The 17,185-nt window shown below is 34.0% G+C and overlaps 1 protein-coding gene across 1 annotated transcript in view; it reads left to right on the top strand.

Annotated features, from left to right (window-relative positions):
* The window catches only part of LOC134542961 (uncharacterized), a 51,735-nt gene extending 34,550 nt beyond the window's left edge, over positions 1–17,185 (top strand). The window contains exons 7-14 of the mRNA XM_063387587.1: positions 177–357; positions 2,654–2,771; positions 4,062–4,302; positions 4,583–4,739; positions 4,819–4,950; positions 5,069–5,186; positions 5,752–5,906; positions 11,106–17,185. Coding sequence (XP_063243657.1) covers positions 177–357; positions 2,654–2,771; positions 4,062–4,302; positions 4,583–4,739; positions 4,819–4,950; positions 5,069–5,186; positions 5,752–5,906; positions 11,106–11,208 — 1,205 coding nt within the window. The 3' untranslated portion in view covers positions 11,209–17,185. The remainder of the gene's footprint in view (positions 1–176; positions 358–2,653; positions 2,772–4,061; positions 4,303–4,582; positions 4,740–4,818; positions 4,951–5,068; positions 5,187–5,751; positions 5,907–11,105) is intronic.

The raw sequence follows: 17,185 nt of genomic DNA, 5'->3' as shown, positions 1-17,185 counted from the left end.
GGATTCTACTGAATAATATTTTTCAAGAAAAGTTACAAAAGTGAGTACTAAGATTTTGGACAGTCAGTTAGTTTATATTTTGCAATATATTTTGTGTTTTGTTTTGATGTGTGTACATTCCTCACACTGCAGTTATCTATGGCTTATATGTTATGCGTGTTGTGTTTTCTTCGCAGGGGTGCACAAGATGCCAGTGGAATGGCAGAGAGCAAAATCGTACATGAAGGAAATGTATCTGGACAGGTTCTACGAGTATCGCAACTACACTGAAGGACCCTCGTCACTTTTCATGAAGAAGTTGAATGTAGACCAAGCTCTGAAGTTTATACTGGGTGTCAATGAGAAAACATGCAAACGGTAAGAGATCCAACAAAATAGGTTATTATTTTTTTGCAATTATTCTTATCATTTTTATTTTATTTTACACTGTTTTATAGCTTAATGGTCGCACGCGCGTAATCGTCGCAACCATATTTTAGGCTGTCAAAATTGGGATAAAAAAACTTCTCGCGTAAACGTCGCAAGATGTTTTTGGTCCCGATAGTAGATGCCGAGCGCTTTGTGTAGGTATCTTTTCCGTATAAAACAATGTATTTTAAAGTAGAAATCTAATATTTATTTGGTCATTACCACTTATTAAATTAACGGAAATATATGAAGTTGTTTGACGTGTAAATTTTCTTATAAAGGCGTTTTTAAACGTTATTTCCTTTATCTGATTGTCTGCGTCGCCGCGGTGTAGGTATAATCTAAAATTTGTTTCGGTTATTACCACTTATTTATTTAATTAACGGAAATACAAAGTTGTCTGACGTGTAAATTTTCTTTTAAAGACATTTTTAAACGGTATTTCCTTTATCTGATTGCGTTACCGCGGCGTACTGCTTACAAAAATGTAGCCAGCGCATCATTCATGTTTGGTTATGTTGCTTCCCGTATAGAGTGCGTGCACGTAGTCGAATATCGATATCTCGCCGATTGGATGCAACACGCGCTATCTGTCAGGCGCCGAGTTAACTGCATTTGATAGCCCGCATTCTTTCGTGGCAATTGTGTGCTACGACACGTTACTTCACGTCAGATTCAAGTGGCTTGCGTTCGCGTTAGATTTTTGGTTTTTCTATTTAAAGTTGAAGAAAGGTTTTTGTTTAAGGAATTATTAATATAGATTGTTTGGCGTGCTCTTGTATACTCCACCTTTTTTTAAATAAACGTACTTTCCATGAACAGGTTTTGTTTTTATGAATAACTTTACCTAACAAAAAATTTTTTTTACGCATAATGGTCGCACCCCTACTTTTCAAACTTGATTTTATAATAAAATGTGCGACGATTATACGAGAAAACACAGTATGTTTATTTTTATTTTTGTGTTTGTTCTATGTGTTTGTATCTGTTCTGTTCAATTTTGGTCTCTATGTGTGGGGCTCACTGACCTTGCGTGTGTTGGCCAATTGTGGATGTGCCTACCTGCTGGGGATCCCACTGAGGTTGTGCTTGCCTGCTTTTAGTACCAGTAAGGAGTGTGTCCCCCATATTTGTCTGTACATGTTGTGCCCACCGCCTAAGCCCTCTGCTGTTGTTGGGCATGTGACATATTAAAAAAAATAAATAAAATAATCAAAGCTTTGAAATATTTAAATGCAACTTTATATTCTGGAGCTAGTGGCTCATTGGTAAGGCACAGGACTAGTATTCCAGAAAAAACAAGTTGGATTCCCAGTACAGCCATTTTTCATTCAGTTTTCCATGGTTGCCTGAAATCACTCCAGTCAAATGCTGGGATAGTTCTTTAAAACAGACCATCCCAGCATCCATGTTCAGTATCGTGTGCCACTGCCTCTAATGATTGTGCTGTCGACAAGACATTAAGCATAAATAAATTTAAAAAAAATTCTCTGGTGTTGAAGCTTGTGAGTTTAAGGGGCCTGCCTACTAGAAGAACCCACACAACTTGAAAACTGCTCAAGATATATCGGAGTGGGGTCTGTTAACAAAGAGCATTCAAGTATATGCTTAGGGTAGATAATTTCTGTTCCCATATGTTTGTTTTTTAAACTGTGTTTTAGGGGAGTGAATAGGATTAAAACACGTGTTTACAGAGTAGTTTTTAGGCATGGAACATCCTGTATTGATTCTTCAAATCACTCGAGGGCCTTGTATTACACCTTTGTCTTTCTCCGCCATATAATGTCATGGTTACCACTCCAATCTCATGGTTGTCCTATGTAAAATGAGAAGACTGCGCTTCAGTTCAAAGGCTTGCGTTCAGAGGCAATATCGTGCTAGAAGCACCAGCAAGCGTCACACTTACTGTCTCGCCTCTCACAAATATGTACCCCCTTTGACTAGGTGGGCCCCTTAAAAACCCCAGTGTGACTAAAATTCATGAAGACTGCTTAATAGGTACACAATTGGTTCAGAACCATCTGTAATCTTTAAAGTTCCCCTACTCTAAAGCATCTGTTCTAATTAAAACCTCACCATTTTCTGTCAGGCCAAATGCATAAATATTCAGTTTTATGTTCTTACCCTAAGGCAAGCCAGTGCATTTAAGAGTTTACATTAAAAAAATGAGTGTTTTAATTTTGTTCATGTGGATGGTAATCTTGAAAATGTTGAGAGAGAATTATTGAAAAATTATTTATTGCAGGTATCATCCACAAGACTTGGTTCTCTTTGGTGACATTTCGTTTGGGGCGGAAAAGCAATTTGAAAATGAAGCAAAAATGGCAGTTAGGCTTGCAAACTTCATCAGTGCATTTTTGCAGGTACCGTGTAATCTTCCATTTCTTGTGCTTTAGTTTTGAAATTTGTGTTTTCATGTTGTGTGCATGCAGTTTTATTCAGCAAAAATTAAAATATGAGTTAAATTTATCCCAAGAGATACCAATTGTGGCAACTGATAAGAGGAAGCATCTCACATGGTCAGTTTTCCATAAGAAAATTATTTTTAAACAATATATTTTTGGCAAAACACAGCAATTTTTTTTTAAGTTTCATCCTTTAAAAGGTTTGAAAAAAACTATATTTATCTTGATCATATTTTTGAATTGTAATTCATCTTGATCTTGAACATCAACTTAAATGAACCCACACTTATCATTTTATGCAAATTGTAACGAAATATTGTTACAGATGAACTTTTTGCATTGGTTTTGTGAATCAATATATATTTAGTTTTCAGTGCCATGTTTGTTTGATATATTGAAGTATGTGCTATGGTATTGGAATTGTCATATTGTATGTACATTACTCTATGCTTAGAGAGGAGTTTTAAAATGAATGGAAGAATTGATATGCTCGAAAAGGAAATAATTAAAAAGAAATACGAAGGCCGTGTTTTTCCTTTTGAAGTGATAATTGTATGAGATTATATTTTATGAGTGAAGAAATGAATTAAATACAATCGAGTCTGTTGACTAATATTGAGTACTCGTCGGAATTTCAGAAGTCCTAAGGTATGAATTTCGTTCTCTACCATTGACAACAGTTGGCCGGGATTTATTATTAAAACATTAAAATATAATCTATATCGTGGTGTGCATTAATGTTGGAACCCAATTATAATGTTGACAATAACTTTTGTTTTTTAAATGATGTGCCCAACCTAACTTCCAGTCGTTTAACAAATATTTGAGCTGACACAAATGGTTTATTTGTTAATAATTTTACATCCTTAGTTATAATTTTCCATATACCATCACATATTCAAGCTAACCATATTGTTTGAGCTTTATTTATTGTGTAGAATTTGTATTCCAGTATTGAGGATTAGCCTAAAAGTAATTTTTTATTTTTATTTTGTAATTATAACACAGAATATTATACATGCACACACACTCACAGAGAAAATTTTTATCCACAATGAAGATCCTAACGTTAGTATAGAAAATGAATATTTAATTTCACTCATATATATACACACACACATTTAAAATTACTTTAACTCAGACTGATTAAGTTTTGACTTTTTATGTCAGTACTTAGAAGCCTTCAGTCCCTCCAGACTTTCCAAATACGTACATATGCAACATATTTTCACCACTGAAATGTTGTAGATCGCAGATCCCAAGGAGGTCTACTCTGGGAAACGTGTCCCGGACCGTCCCCTGTCTGAAGATCAGATGATTGGCGAGACGCTAGCACTTGTTCTCGGAGATTCCAAGATTTGGTCCGCTGGGATGTACTGGGAGCGTAACAAGTTCACCAACCGAACATTGTTTGCACCTTATGCTTATAAGAAGGAGGTTGGCACTCGAAAACTGAATGTGGAAGATCTGGCCCGTCTCAACAAAACAGGTGAACTTCTTGATAAGTCACTGATAATTGCCATTCTAAAAACAAAAAATTTAACAGTAACTGGTCATGAGAATTTATGCAAGGTTTAATGCAAGCAATTTTTTTTTAAACTTCTTTGCTGTGTGTTGGATAATATAAATATGCCAAAAAAATATCATTTTGAATCCTTAAGTAGCATATGTCTTTCAATTTGCACCTACACACATTTGTTAAAGTTCTTAGTTTAATTTTTAACTTTTTGTATATATGAGTGTGTAATGTTAATATTTCTTATCCACAGAGGAACTATACACGAACAAGGAATTTTTCCAATTTCTGAAGCAACGGTGGTCAACTAACTTTGATTCTTTGGAGAAATTTTACATGAAGATAAAAATACGATTCAATGAAACAGGAGAAACAATGAAGAAATATGAACACTATCCAAATTTCTACCGGCAAGTATTATAATTTGTATCATTTTTATTTTAAAATTTGAGGTTCTTTGATGACATTTTGTTGTGTGTATGGCTGCAGGGCTGCCAACTTGGACCACGGCTACTGGACGAGACCTTATTTTGACTGCGATGGAAAAGTCAAGAAATGGCTCATCACCTACGCTGCACCATTTTTTGGCTGGGACAGTCTGAAAGTCAAACTGGAGTTCAAGTGAGTTGAGTGCTTCCTTCTAGAGTGGAATGTAATGAGTAGAGTAGTTGGAGTACCTTGGTAGTATTGAGTTTTAGAGGTAGGGGCGAGTGTTCACTATCAGATGTCTGTGTTCCAGGGGTGTGATAGCCGTGGACATGAACATATTGCAGTTGGATATCAATCAGTGTCCTGACAAGTACTATGTCCCCAATGCCTTCAAGGACACCCACAAATGTGATGAGAAAACATCCTACGTGAGTACTATGCAAAATATCAAGTACTTGTTAGCAGTCTTAGACTACCATTTTTAAATCTAAATGTACATATTGAATATTTTTGATTGTAGGTCAGTTTGTAACAATTAAAAATAAATTGGCAAGTATTTCTGTGTTTGATGAATGTACCAATGTAGTAATGTAATAATTAGTTACTAATAACAGTTGAAAGATCAAAAAGGTGAAATTAATTTTGTCCAACCCATTTATTACATGTTTGATTGCTATATTAGAATACATTTTTTTGATTTAAGTTTTGATTAAAAATGCTGAATGTTTTCATGATTTTAGTTGCATGTCAGTGCTTCATGGTATATTAAGTTGCAGTTCGGTGTTATATTGTAATGACATGCTTTCAGTGTTATTGTGGTTTTATTGCAATGCACCGTACAATCTTGTCCTTAGTCATTGGTTGGAGAAATACATCTTGTTTCGTTTGTGAACAATGTGAAAATATGTGCAATTTTGAAGTGTATATGTACATGATCTGTTGTACATAATGATAATAGTTATGTACAGGTTTGCTAAAACGTGTGTTGCACAGTGCGTGCCGATCCAGGGACGAGGTTTCGAGCTGGGAGGATACAAGTGCGAGTGTCTGCAAGGCTATGAGTATCCGTTTGAAGACCCCATCACGTATTTTGACGGCCAGTTGGTGGAAGCAGAGTTCAGCAACATTGTGAATGACAAGCCTACCAGGTGTGTGGCAAAGAGGCTGTTTGTTTGGCAGTGCTATTTTATAACCACGGAGTTAGGTCTGTGAGCATTTGAAAAATTTTCAGTATTCGTGAATAATTTGGTATTTAATTGGACATTTCATATAGAATAATTTTTAAAAAATTTTCATTACCAATAGATAGAGCTATGATTTGTCCGCGTACGCGAAATAACGCGATATTGAGTGTTAACACCACCAGAACACGAAAAATAGATTACGTACCATATGAACACGAAATACATAACAATAACATCGCCAGTTAGATGACAAATTCTTGTTAATGTCGTTTCTTGTAACAACTATCTTTGTAGGCGTTTCAAACACACTTTTGCAATAGTATATAAATCTAACAGAAGACTTTAATATTTCATAGTCTTTACACATATAATAATTTTTTTCGTTTTTGGTTATATAAACACGTTAGAAAAACAGTGCCGCCATTATGCGAAGATTGTAAATAGACACCGTTAGCCAACACGACGCAAACACACTTGTGTTGAGCGTAATAATTTTCCGTGTGCATGTTTTATAACGTAATTTAAAAGCCAGGAAAAAATGTATCGTTTTCTGACTAAATAAGTGTACCGCAGCACCCGAAACTTTAAAATCTTGATGAAGTGCAGCACGCATCGCATGTGTTAAGAGAAAAGAATATTAATGTTTTGTGTATTGGCATGATTGCATCAAACAACATTATTTTTGTAAACATAAAAAAAATGCATTTTACAATGTCCGTGATGTATTTACCGTGCTGCAACATAAATTGAGTTATATTTTCATTACATTTTAAAACTTTTTACTTTCATTAAGTTTCTGTGGATTTTTTTTCTACCTTGCTGTCTTAGGAAAAGGTTAGCAACATTGTGTAATAAACCAAAATATGCCTAAAAATAAACCAACAGTGGCTGCACGTGCAGCAGAATTTTCAAAAGAAGGGTTTTATATGAGTGGTAGTAAAATATTGATGTGTAAATTTTGAAACTGTCATTTAGAGTTTGAAAGGAAAGATACATTTAACAAACACATTCAGTCAGAGAGACACAAAAATGGGAAGCAAAGGCAACATACTTCAAAACGGCAGCGTTCAATTGATGAGGCAGGGCCAGTGCTAAAATGAGCCAAGGAACAAAAAGATGAATTTGTACTGAAAACAGTTGAAACATTTATTGCGGTTGGAATTCCTGTTGAGAAACTGGACAACTGCAAACTTAGGGAATGGCTAGCAAAACATGTCAGTGGTGCTGGTGATATACCTAGTGGAGACTGGGTAAGAAAAAAATATATTCCTCTTTTAAGGGAAAAGAAAGAGGCAGAGATCAGAGAAAAAGTGGCAGACCAGAAAGTCGTAATTATGGCAGATGAAACCACAGATAAAGCAAATAACTGTGTGTTCAATATTCTTTTCCAGATATTGCAACCAGGGGCAGAACATAGCATTTTACTTGGAGCATCATGTGTACTTGAAGTTGCTAATGCTGTCAACTGCTCGAAAGCTGTGATTGACTTGCACCAATTATGAAATCAAAGAATAAAACATAGTTGCATATGTAACTGACGGTGCTAGATATATGACCAGATCTGCAAGCACTTTGAAAGGTATATTTGGTGAACATGTGTACCACGTGCAGTGCTGGGCACATAAAATCAATCTGGTTGGGCAGATCTGGCAGAATAGTTTGGAGGAATTAAACCTCTTTGTGATCAAGGTAAAAAATTCTTTTTTGAACACACGAAAGAGACGGCATGCCTACCTCAACTTTTTGAGGGACAAGAATGGAAAAGATAACGTGAAGATGTTTCCAATGCCCATTGTGACACAATGGAATACGTGGTTTTATGCTGTTTTCTACCTGGCTGATCACCTGCAAAACATTGTTAGCTTCTTCGAACAATTGAGTGAAGAAAATAATGCTGGTGTGAAATTCATAAAGGGACTGCAAGAAACTGAGATAACAAGCCCTTGAAGCTCAGTGTGTGTTTGTCACTGAAAATTGTGCCTGCTTTGTTTACACAATAAACTTTTTGGAGGGATCCTCTTACCCAACTGCCCACCTCCTCTATTCAAAGCTTCAGAAGCTTCAAATTTCATTGGAAGTTCTAACAAAAGGAATTTTTCCAGAGGCTGTTGAAAAGTTACTGAGATAAATGAAAAGTGTTCAGTCTGCAGCCTTGAAAGAACAGCTCAAAAAGACATCACAGCTTAGCTTACTAAAGCTACATGATTTTTTCTCAAGTGATCAATCTCATGCACTTTTTCGTGATACTGATGCCCTGCTGAACCTCAAAAATATTGGGAATGTCAGCATAGAAGACAAAAAGTTCTCAAAAATGGTTGATACTCTACCTTTCCTGCAAAATGTGCCAAGAACTGCGATAGCAGCAGGTTATATGGTCCTTAAAAAGCTTGTAAACAGTGAACTACAAAAACCACACACAGCCAGTGTAGACATAGTGAACCTCTTGTGTCAACTGAAATGTGACTTCCCTGAGTTTGGTGCAGCTGCACTCAAATTAATGTAGATACCAACATCAAATGTTGACACTGAAAGGTCATTTTCAAAGTATTCTGTCATTGTCAGTGACCAGAGAAGATCTCTTTTGCCTGAGAATGCTGAACTTCTAACTATGGTTGCTTTCTCGTGAATCATGAATAATGTTCACCAAAATAAAATACTGGCACCTGTATATACCGTGTTTTCTCGTATAATTGTCGCACATTTTATTCTAAAATCAAGTTTGAAAAGTATGTATAAAAAAAATGTGTAGTATACAAGAGCACACCAAACAATCTATATTAATAATTCCTTAAACAAAAATCTTTCTTCAACTTTAAATAGAAAAACCAAAACTCTTAACGCGAACACAAGCCCTTTGAATCTGACGTGAACTAATGTGTCGTAGTACACACCATGAAAGAATGCGGGCTATCAAATGTAGTTAACTCGGCACCTGACAGAGAGCGCGCGTTGCATGCACTCGGCGAGATATCAATATTCAACTACGTGCGCGCGCTCTATACAGGAAGCAACATAACCAAACATGAATGATGCGCTGACTACATTTTTATAAGCGGTACGCCGCGGTAACGCAGACAATCAGATAAAGGAAATACCTTTTAAAAACGTCTTTATAAGAAAATTTACACGTCAAACAACTTCATATTTTTCCATTAATTTATTAAGTAAGTGGTAATGACCAAATAAATATTAGATTTCTACTTTAAAATACATTGTTTTATACGGAAAAGATACCTACACAAAGCACTCGGCATCTACTAGCGGGACCAAAAACATCATGCGACGTTTACGCGAAAAGTTTTTTTTATCCCAAATTTGACAGCTTAAAATATGGTTGCGACGATTACGCGCGTGCGACCATTGTGCGATAAAACACGGTAAATGCACCTTCACCAAATATGGGAAGAATAATGCCAAAATTATGAGGTCCTAAGTTATGTTCATAATGTTTTTATACTTTCCTCTAATACACAATCTACGCCGTTAATATTTATTTACTTTTAACACTGTCTTAACTTACTTTGAGCAAAAATTGTAAATATTAATAAAAGGGGTTGCAATTACATTTACTATTATTGATCTTAAATCTCCTAAATAAATCATAAAGGCAATACCAAAAAAAAAATCTGAATTTTTATGACGATAAAGACGAAATCTCAAAATCATTAGGACGAAATTTCACAAATAATAAAACCGTTAAATCTGGGCTCTACCAATAGATACACCAAAATGGACTTATTCACAAAAAAAAACTGGGGGGGAAAAAATGTAATATGCATGGTTATTGAGAAAATTAGATTTCGTTGTTTGCAACATTATACAGACATAATTTTTATATGTAACTTGATGTGATCATGATTTAAAAATTCTAATGTTATTATTTTTATTTATACATATATTCATTTGGATAAACAATATAATTTTGAAACAAAATTTTTTTATTGGTTTAAGAAACTGCATTGCAAGTTTTTTTTTCTGTGTAGTGTGAAAAAATGTTTCTCTGTTAAAATTCAATTTGAAAAATATTCAATATGTGTGAATAATAATTGGATATCCCATCCTAAATTTGATTCAAATACAAAAAAAAAATTCACAGAAGCCTAGAAGAAAGTGACTTTCTTATGATGTAACATTAAAAGAATGAATGAGATAAATAATAATGGAAATTTTACTAATTAACATTGAGGTCATTAGAGACAATTGGAAGTTAAAACAGAGAGGTGGAAGCAACGGCGTAATGCATTCTTGGGGGGGGAAACAAGAGAACCCTGAGAAAACCCGCAGGCTCACTGCGACAACACATTTAACACTTGGGGAAAATCCAGGTTTGACCGACACCTTGAATCGAGCCAGAAACATCTTGGTGGGATATGAGTATAGTGACTACTCAGCCATCAAGATGAGTGAATTCATTACTTGCTTGCCCTCCTCATCTTTCCTATAATGATTTATTGCTTCTTTTGAACCTTGAACATGTGGGTTGGCAAAGTTAGGGAGAAATTACACATTCATTTTTATATTTACAAATAACTAGCTAGTACTCACGAGTTTTGCTGGGTGCATATTAAAATTTATTAATGATTTTATTTTTTATGATCAAAGTTATTTTTGTAATTCTATAAAATTAAAAAAAAAAATCTTAATTTCTGTTTTGTTAATGTATATTTATAACAAAATATAAAGTTCAATAAACGAAAATGATAGTATTCATAATTTTAGATTCATAGTAAACTTATTGCCTGGTATATTATCATTAAATATTAATGGCCTGCTCCAGTTTATAAATATATCAAGTCAATATTTATTGAAATGCATAATTAAAACTTCTGCGGCAGTAGTGAATACTGTACATTTTGGTCATTAACGTCCCTGAAAAATTCCCTTCCCCTGGGAGCTGATTTTCATAAAATACGTTCTTAGCGGATGTGTATGTAGCAAAACGAATATACGTGCCAAATTTAAAGTCTGTAAGTCTTACAGCTTCGGAGAGTTATAAACAAGAAGTACAAAAGTACTTACAGCAAGCAGACAGCTTTGGTTTGGATTTCCTTGCCCTCTTTTGTGTGTATGGATTTTTTTTTTACACTTCTTTCTTTGTTTGGATAGTGAATCTGGAGCTGTCTCAAGGGTTGTGTGTTGCAACATTATGCTTTTGTTTTGTAGGTACGATATGTTCAAATGTCGCCTAGCTGGAGCGGCGAGCATCCAGGCCAGTTTCGTCACGCTCTTCGCCCTGTTGGCGCTAGTGAAGCTTGTGTTTCTGTAGGGTGTGGCGGAGTGTTGAAGGTAGGCTGGTGTAAGACAGTGGGTGCTGGCTCTTCCCAGCTGAAGTTCAAGTAAGTGGAACATACTGTCGGTTAACAAACTCTGTGCCTTTGATTAATAGTATTGGCCACTCATGAAATGTAGGGAAGCATGCAGCAGTTGCATAGCCAGAAACCTAGGTTAAGGTGGAAACTTATTTCTAAGTCAGCTGAACAAAATTCTCAACCTGCCATTAGTTCTCGAAAATGCAGTCAATAATAAAATAAAATAATTATTGATATTAATAGAAAAAGTAAATAAAAAATTATTTTATGAAATTATGAAAGTATTTGATACTTCAGACATTCTAATGTCAACCTACATGTAATCCTGCTGTTTTTGTATTTTTTGTTATACAAACTTTTACATTCCATATTACCTAACTATTTTATGGCTTCAGTTGCGTGTTCTTTAAAGGTCTTTGAATCATGTTTCACTGTTACTTGGTCGCACTGACTTAGTATTAAAAAAATACTCAATCTTCATTATCATGGTAGTTTTTTGTGAAACAATATCCAAATTTGCCAATATGAAAACTTTTTTTTTTTACTGTTTACGAGATAAATGATACAATAGTGTGTATTGTTTATGATGTGTTTTTGGTGTACAATTCCATTCAAATAAGAGCCTGACATCAGCTTTCATTGGCATTTTACCTATTTTTAGTTTTAGTAGTAAAGATGTCTGCTGGTTGCAGCCAACATTCTTTTGGTTAAAAACATCCTCACATGTAATCTCTTTTTAAGCATTTTGTATTGTTATATTTCCTGCTTGCAGTTGTATTTCTGTTGGACACATGACATGTTCCACCTCTACTGTCGTTGACCTGCAGTAAATGTTCAATAATGTTCTTCTGTAAGCCAGAAAATCCCATTAAGAATGCTCTGCACTAGTATGCTCTCCTTATGGCTCGATTTCACCAGAAATGTTGGTTTTTTTTTTTCTTTTCTAATTACAGCTTTTTACAAAGAAGTATTTAAAAAATGGGACTACGAAAGTATAGTTCTAGGCATTACCCTAGTGGAAACTCAGAATATTAACTCGTAGTGAATGACCGGGAGTCAATTTGTAAGGAAAAAAATTTAATTATGATATTTGCCCAAATTTGTATACATTAGATATGTCAAAGTAAAATAATTTTGTAATGTAGAAGTTTTTTAAAAGTATGTTTTGATCTGGTTAAAATACAATGCACACTTTTCTGGTGTCTTTGGGCATTAATTTAAGATTTTTAAGTAGAAATTTTTAGACTGGTGTTGCTACAAATGTTTTATAGAAATTTTAGTCTAATTTTCGCACAAAAAATTCTCACTCTATTTACTCTCCCAAAATCCTCCACCTATGTAGTGCTGGAAATATTATAACAGTTTTGCACATTTTACTGGATGAACTCCAAACTAGGGACAGCAAAAGACAGAATAATGATAGCAGCTGCCATGTATCGTCCTTAAAGGCCGTATCGACGTGGACACATACGGTGTGCAGAGCTTCAGAAAAAAAAACACATGGTTTATAATTTGTTCACGATATCTGAGTGGTGTTGGTTTTTAAGAATACGCAGAGGTCTGATAAGTAGTTCTGTTTATGTATTTTGTTTTGAAAACGTATTTTTAGGACAGTGAAACTGCCTAAACATGTGTTTGCAGAGTAATATTGGGGTATCAAAGTCCCGGTGAAGATTCTTGAACCCACGCTAGATACTTGCAAAATATCTTAATCTCTTTTCTAAGTCATAAAATGGTATGGTTACCACCCAGATCTCATAGTTGGGCTATGCCTGATGTGAAGCCTACACGCAACCGTCGCACTTATCATTACTCCAAGCTGTTAATACTACTGCCAGGTCCATGTTGCGTGATTCCCTGCTTGTGGCAAACCACCTTAAAACTCAGGTCTCAGTTCTCCCCTCTCCCCCCCCCCCCCCCCCATCACCCCTTTTGAATTTTGTGACCATTTTTTGTACCCACCACTTCATGCAGCTTGTCTATTCATTTGACTTGTCTGTAGTTCTTTTTGAAGTTATACTTCTAATGCGACTTCCAACAAGGTTGTGTTAAACGTTTAACGCTCCTGGGGAGGGGGAATAGAAAGAGAGAGAGAGTGAATGCTATTGTAAGGAACTAAGTAGAGAGTAAGAAAAAAATAAAGATCCTGACAGTTTGTAGTGTCACCATATTTGTTTCAATTTTCAATACCCTTTTTGTATATTACAATTTAAATTACAGAAAAAAATCATGTTTCATAGACATAAATAGTGAGTGTGTGTCATTTCTCTATGTCCACGAGGTCTCGCCGCGTCAATTTTCTCCTTGGGGTGAACCCGTCCACTTAATTAAATAAACAGCTTTTATTGTTGAATGATTTCATGATTTATTTCATGAAAATCTGCTCTCATAAAAAAGTTAGTTTTATAGACATTCAATAGGTGTCTCTTTCTCTCTGAAAATCAATCTATGAATTGTTACAAATTTATTTCCTTTATTTTTTTAGTTTGATTTGATACAATATGATTTCACTAAAAATCAATTTCTACCCCTTCCTATTTTCATTTCCACATTACGAAGTTTCATTTCTTCCGTGCGGAGGGACTCCACGCACTATTTTTGCATGCAATTAAAAACTATTTTTTAATGATGCCAAAGAAGTATAACTTCTCACGTGCGTACTTATGTACACACACCCATTTTTTTATATTGGTAAATTTGGAGTGTGTTAAAAAGAGGAAAGGGAAATGGAACAGCATTTGTGACCAAATAATACAGGTCCGCGTTAATTTGTTAAAGTTATGTTTCATTATTGCTATATTGTTACAAGAATTTGTTTATAAACTTAGTGATTCTCAACTGTCCTTTCTATATTTTGCTCAAGACAATCAAGAATTCCATTTATTAACTTTGAAACATTCCATGAGTTAGTATTACATGAAACTGAAGATTTGGATGTTCATTGGTGGATATTTTTAAAGTTGAATGGTTCAACCATATGTGTTTTTTTTTTTACTATGATAATGGTCAATTGAAATATTTATACTATCATATTGTCATATTTTACATAAAAATTAGTGTAGCATTATCAATACAATAAATAAATTATGGTAATGTTAGATTTGTTGAAATGCGCACTGAAATAGTACAAAATTAGTTGTACATTTAAGGACTTGAGTATAACATGTAAGTTGGTTTAACATTACCATTGGTCATAAATGTTTGTTGTTTTGTGTGTTGTTAACTGAAATGTCATTCTGTGGTAATAATAAGAAACTAATGGTAAAGAAAAACATATTTTTATACAGTGTTTCATTCCACGCACAATACATTTATGAAAAAAATTCATTCCAAAAGCTGCTTTTGTGGATAACCTGTAGCTTCAATAACTGCATGTTAATGTTTTTAAAATAGTCTTTCATATTAGGTTTGATTTTAGTGACTTGTATTTATGTGATCTGTCTGCACAAATGTGTTAAGTTAATAGACATTTTTTCTCAGGTTTATAGAATTTAAGTAGGTACATTACATTTTAGTATTTGAATGAAATTAAGTTTATCAAATGTTTGAATCATAGTGTTTTACATTACTGCCTTAGCATTTATTTATCCGTCCAAACAAGGTAAAGGATATTTTGGGAGAAAAATCTCACTTACGTGTGTTAGATAGCAACCATATATTTTATAATTTTAGTTTATAGTAAAAGTAAAGTATTTTTTATTTTTATTTGATGTTAAAAACTTTACAAATACATATTAGTAGAATATGTATAGACAGATTTTTTTGTACTTTGTCAGTAGTAATGTTAGAGCATAATTATCTTTACAATATTTGTTTGATAATGGACAACTAATGTATTTTATGAGTATTCCATGAGTTGATCACATTTTGTTTCACTACTTTAACATTAAGTTTATTTTATTTTAAAAAAAGTAAACATGATGTATTAAATATGTTACATTTATCGCTGAAATATGCAATTTTTTAATGATTAATTACATATACAGGTATTGCCACCACTAAACATCATTCATTCTCTGCTGCTTAAATATTTTTTTTACTAAGGAAATTTTTTATCTGTATTATGTTTTAAAGCTCTTTATAAATTTTGGCCGCAAATGTAGGTTAAAATTACAGGTAATTTTTAAGTTTACATATAGATGTATATACCATAAAAATGTAATTGTATTTGTAATTAAATTTACAATTTTACTATTGTAACAAAGAGGTTTTGAATTATAATTGTAAGGGGTTAGTTTAATATCAAACAATAAAAACTCAAGCTGATACACAATAGCATATGGTAACTTTCTTTGGGGGAAACAATGACTTAACTCGTAAACAAAAATAATCAAATCATTACGGTAGAGCTGCAAGAGGATATACGACATTACTACGTACTATTATTTCTGAAGGAACCTCATAGTTAGTTCCCTCCCCGTACATGGAGTTCTAGAGGTATGACTATTTACTACTCGTAAAGGTTTAAATTAAAGAATTAATCTAAATAATTTAAAACTTCATTCTATAAAAATAAACATTTATTATAATTATTTAAGGTGTCAACATTCATTACATTATAATATAATTATAGACTCATTACCAGAACAGGCAGGAGCCTGCCCAGTAAGCCCAGAGCTCACTAACTCTTCCTTAAAAACCCTCGCCTACTCCTCCTACTTTCCAAGACGTTTCGGCCCAGCCGACCCCAAATTTTGCAATCAGGGTACAAACTAGGTGGGTAGACCCCACGTCGCTCACGCTGCGAGGGTCACTGCCCTAAGTTTCGCCACACAGCGACGCAGAAACGTCAGCACGAGGCACGCGGGACGCACGTACTGGCTCACACCACATATCGGTACGTGCGACGCCAGCACAACCGCAGCCCGGGCCTGCCATATGTTCCCGTTACCGAGTTGTGCAGCTGTGGCAACCCACACAAGAGCCTGCACCAAGTAAGAGAGAATTTTAAAGACTACTACGCCAAAAAATTCAGGAACGCGACACTTGTTAGTCAATGTGTATCCTGTAAAATGAACTTAAATACTATAGTTAATGATTGTGTGTTGGTTTTTTACTTGCCAGTTTTTTTTAAAAAAATATATATAACTTGGAAAAGAAAAATATTTGCAGATAAATATAAAGCTCATTAAATACATTGTGTTAATAGTATGCTCATAGAAAAAAAAATGTTAGTGTTAAAGTTAGTGGCACAAAATGTGGTTGATTCCCTATCATTTAAATTTAATTGGAGTGTAAATAGCATGACATCTAAATTCTTTTGGCCCTTGCAAACATTGTTGTACATGACTACTCATTGAAGGTTTGTACCTAGCATTTAGCATTCTGTATTAAATATCTTCTGTAACATGAACTTGCTGTTATAAATCTAACACCACAGTACAGTTAAGAAAAAAAAAGACTGACCAGTCAGATTATTTGTGTGTACATTCCCAAATGCTGTCACATCTTGTAACCTTGTGATGGGGTTCAGAAATGTTTTAATCAGGAAAGAAAAAATTACAGATAATTTTTGTACCTACTGTATTTATTCTTGTTGGTGTGAGAGTGGATTCTTGTTTGGTTTTACAGTTTTACTTAACACAGCACAATTCCAGTGTATGTAAAAGATTGGTTTTTCTAAAAGAGTGGTTACATATATTGAATACAACTTGTTAGCTAACAAGTAAATATTTTAAGTGTTCTTTTTTGCTTCAATTGATAACATAAATTTGTTTTTAAAATTGTTAAATGCTTTGAGTTATATATCAATGAAATTGCTTTATGTAGATATGCTATGCTTTAGCTTATTTACAATGTTTTGTAAATGAAAGTAAGTATCATTTTTATTTCAAGTGTAATACTGTTGATGAAGTATCATGTAAACCATGTTGATTGTGAACTGTGAAAAGAAATGTGATTAAATTTACAGCCTTTTAAGTGGCATATTATTTT

This window comes from Bacillus rossius, assembly GCF_032445375.1.
Source record: "Bacillus rossius redtenbacheri isolate Brsri chromosome 9 unlocalized genomic scaffold, Brsri_v3 Brsri_v3_scf9_2, whole genome shotgun sequence".
NCBI classification, from domain to species: Eukaryota; Metazoa; Arthropoda; class Insecta; order Phasmatodea; family Bacillidae; genus Bacillus; species Bacillus rossius.
Note: the sequence above shows the minus strand (reverse complement) of the source record. Positions and strands in the feature narration are given on the sequence as shown.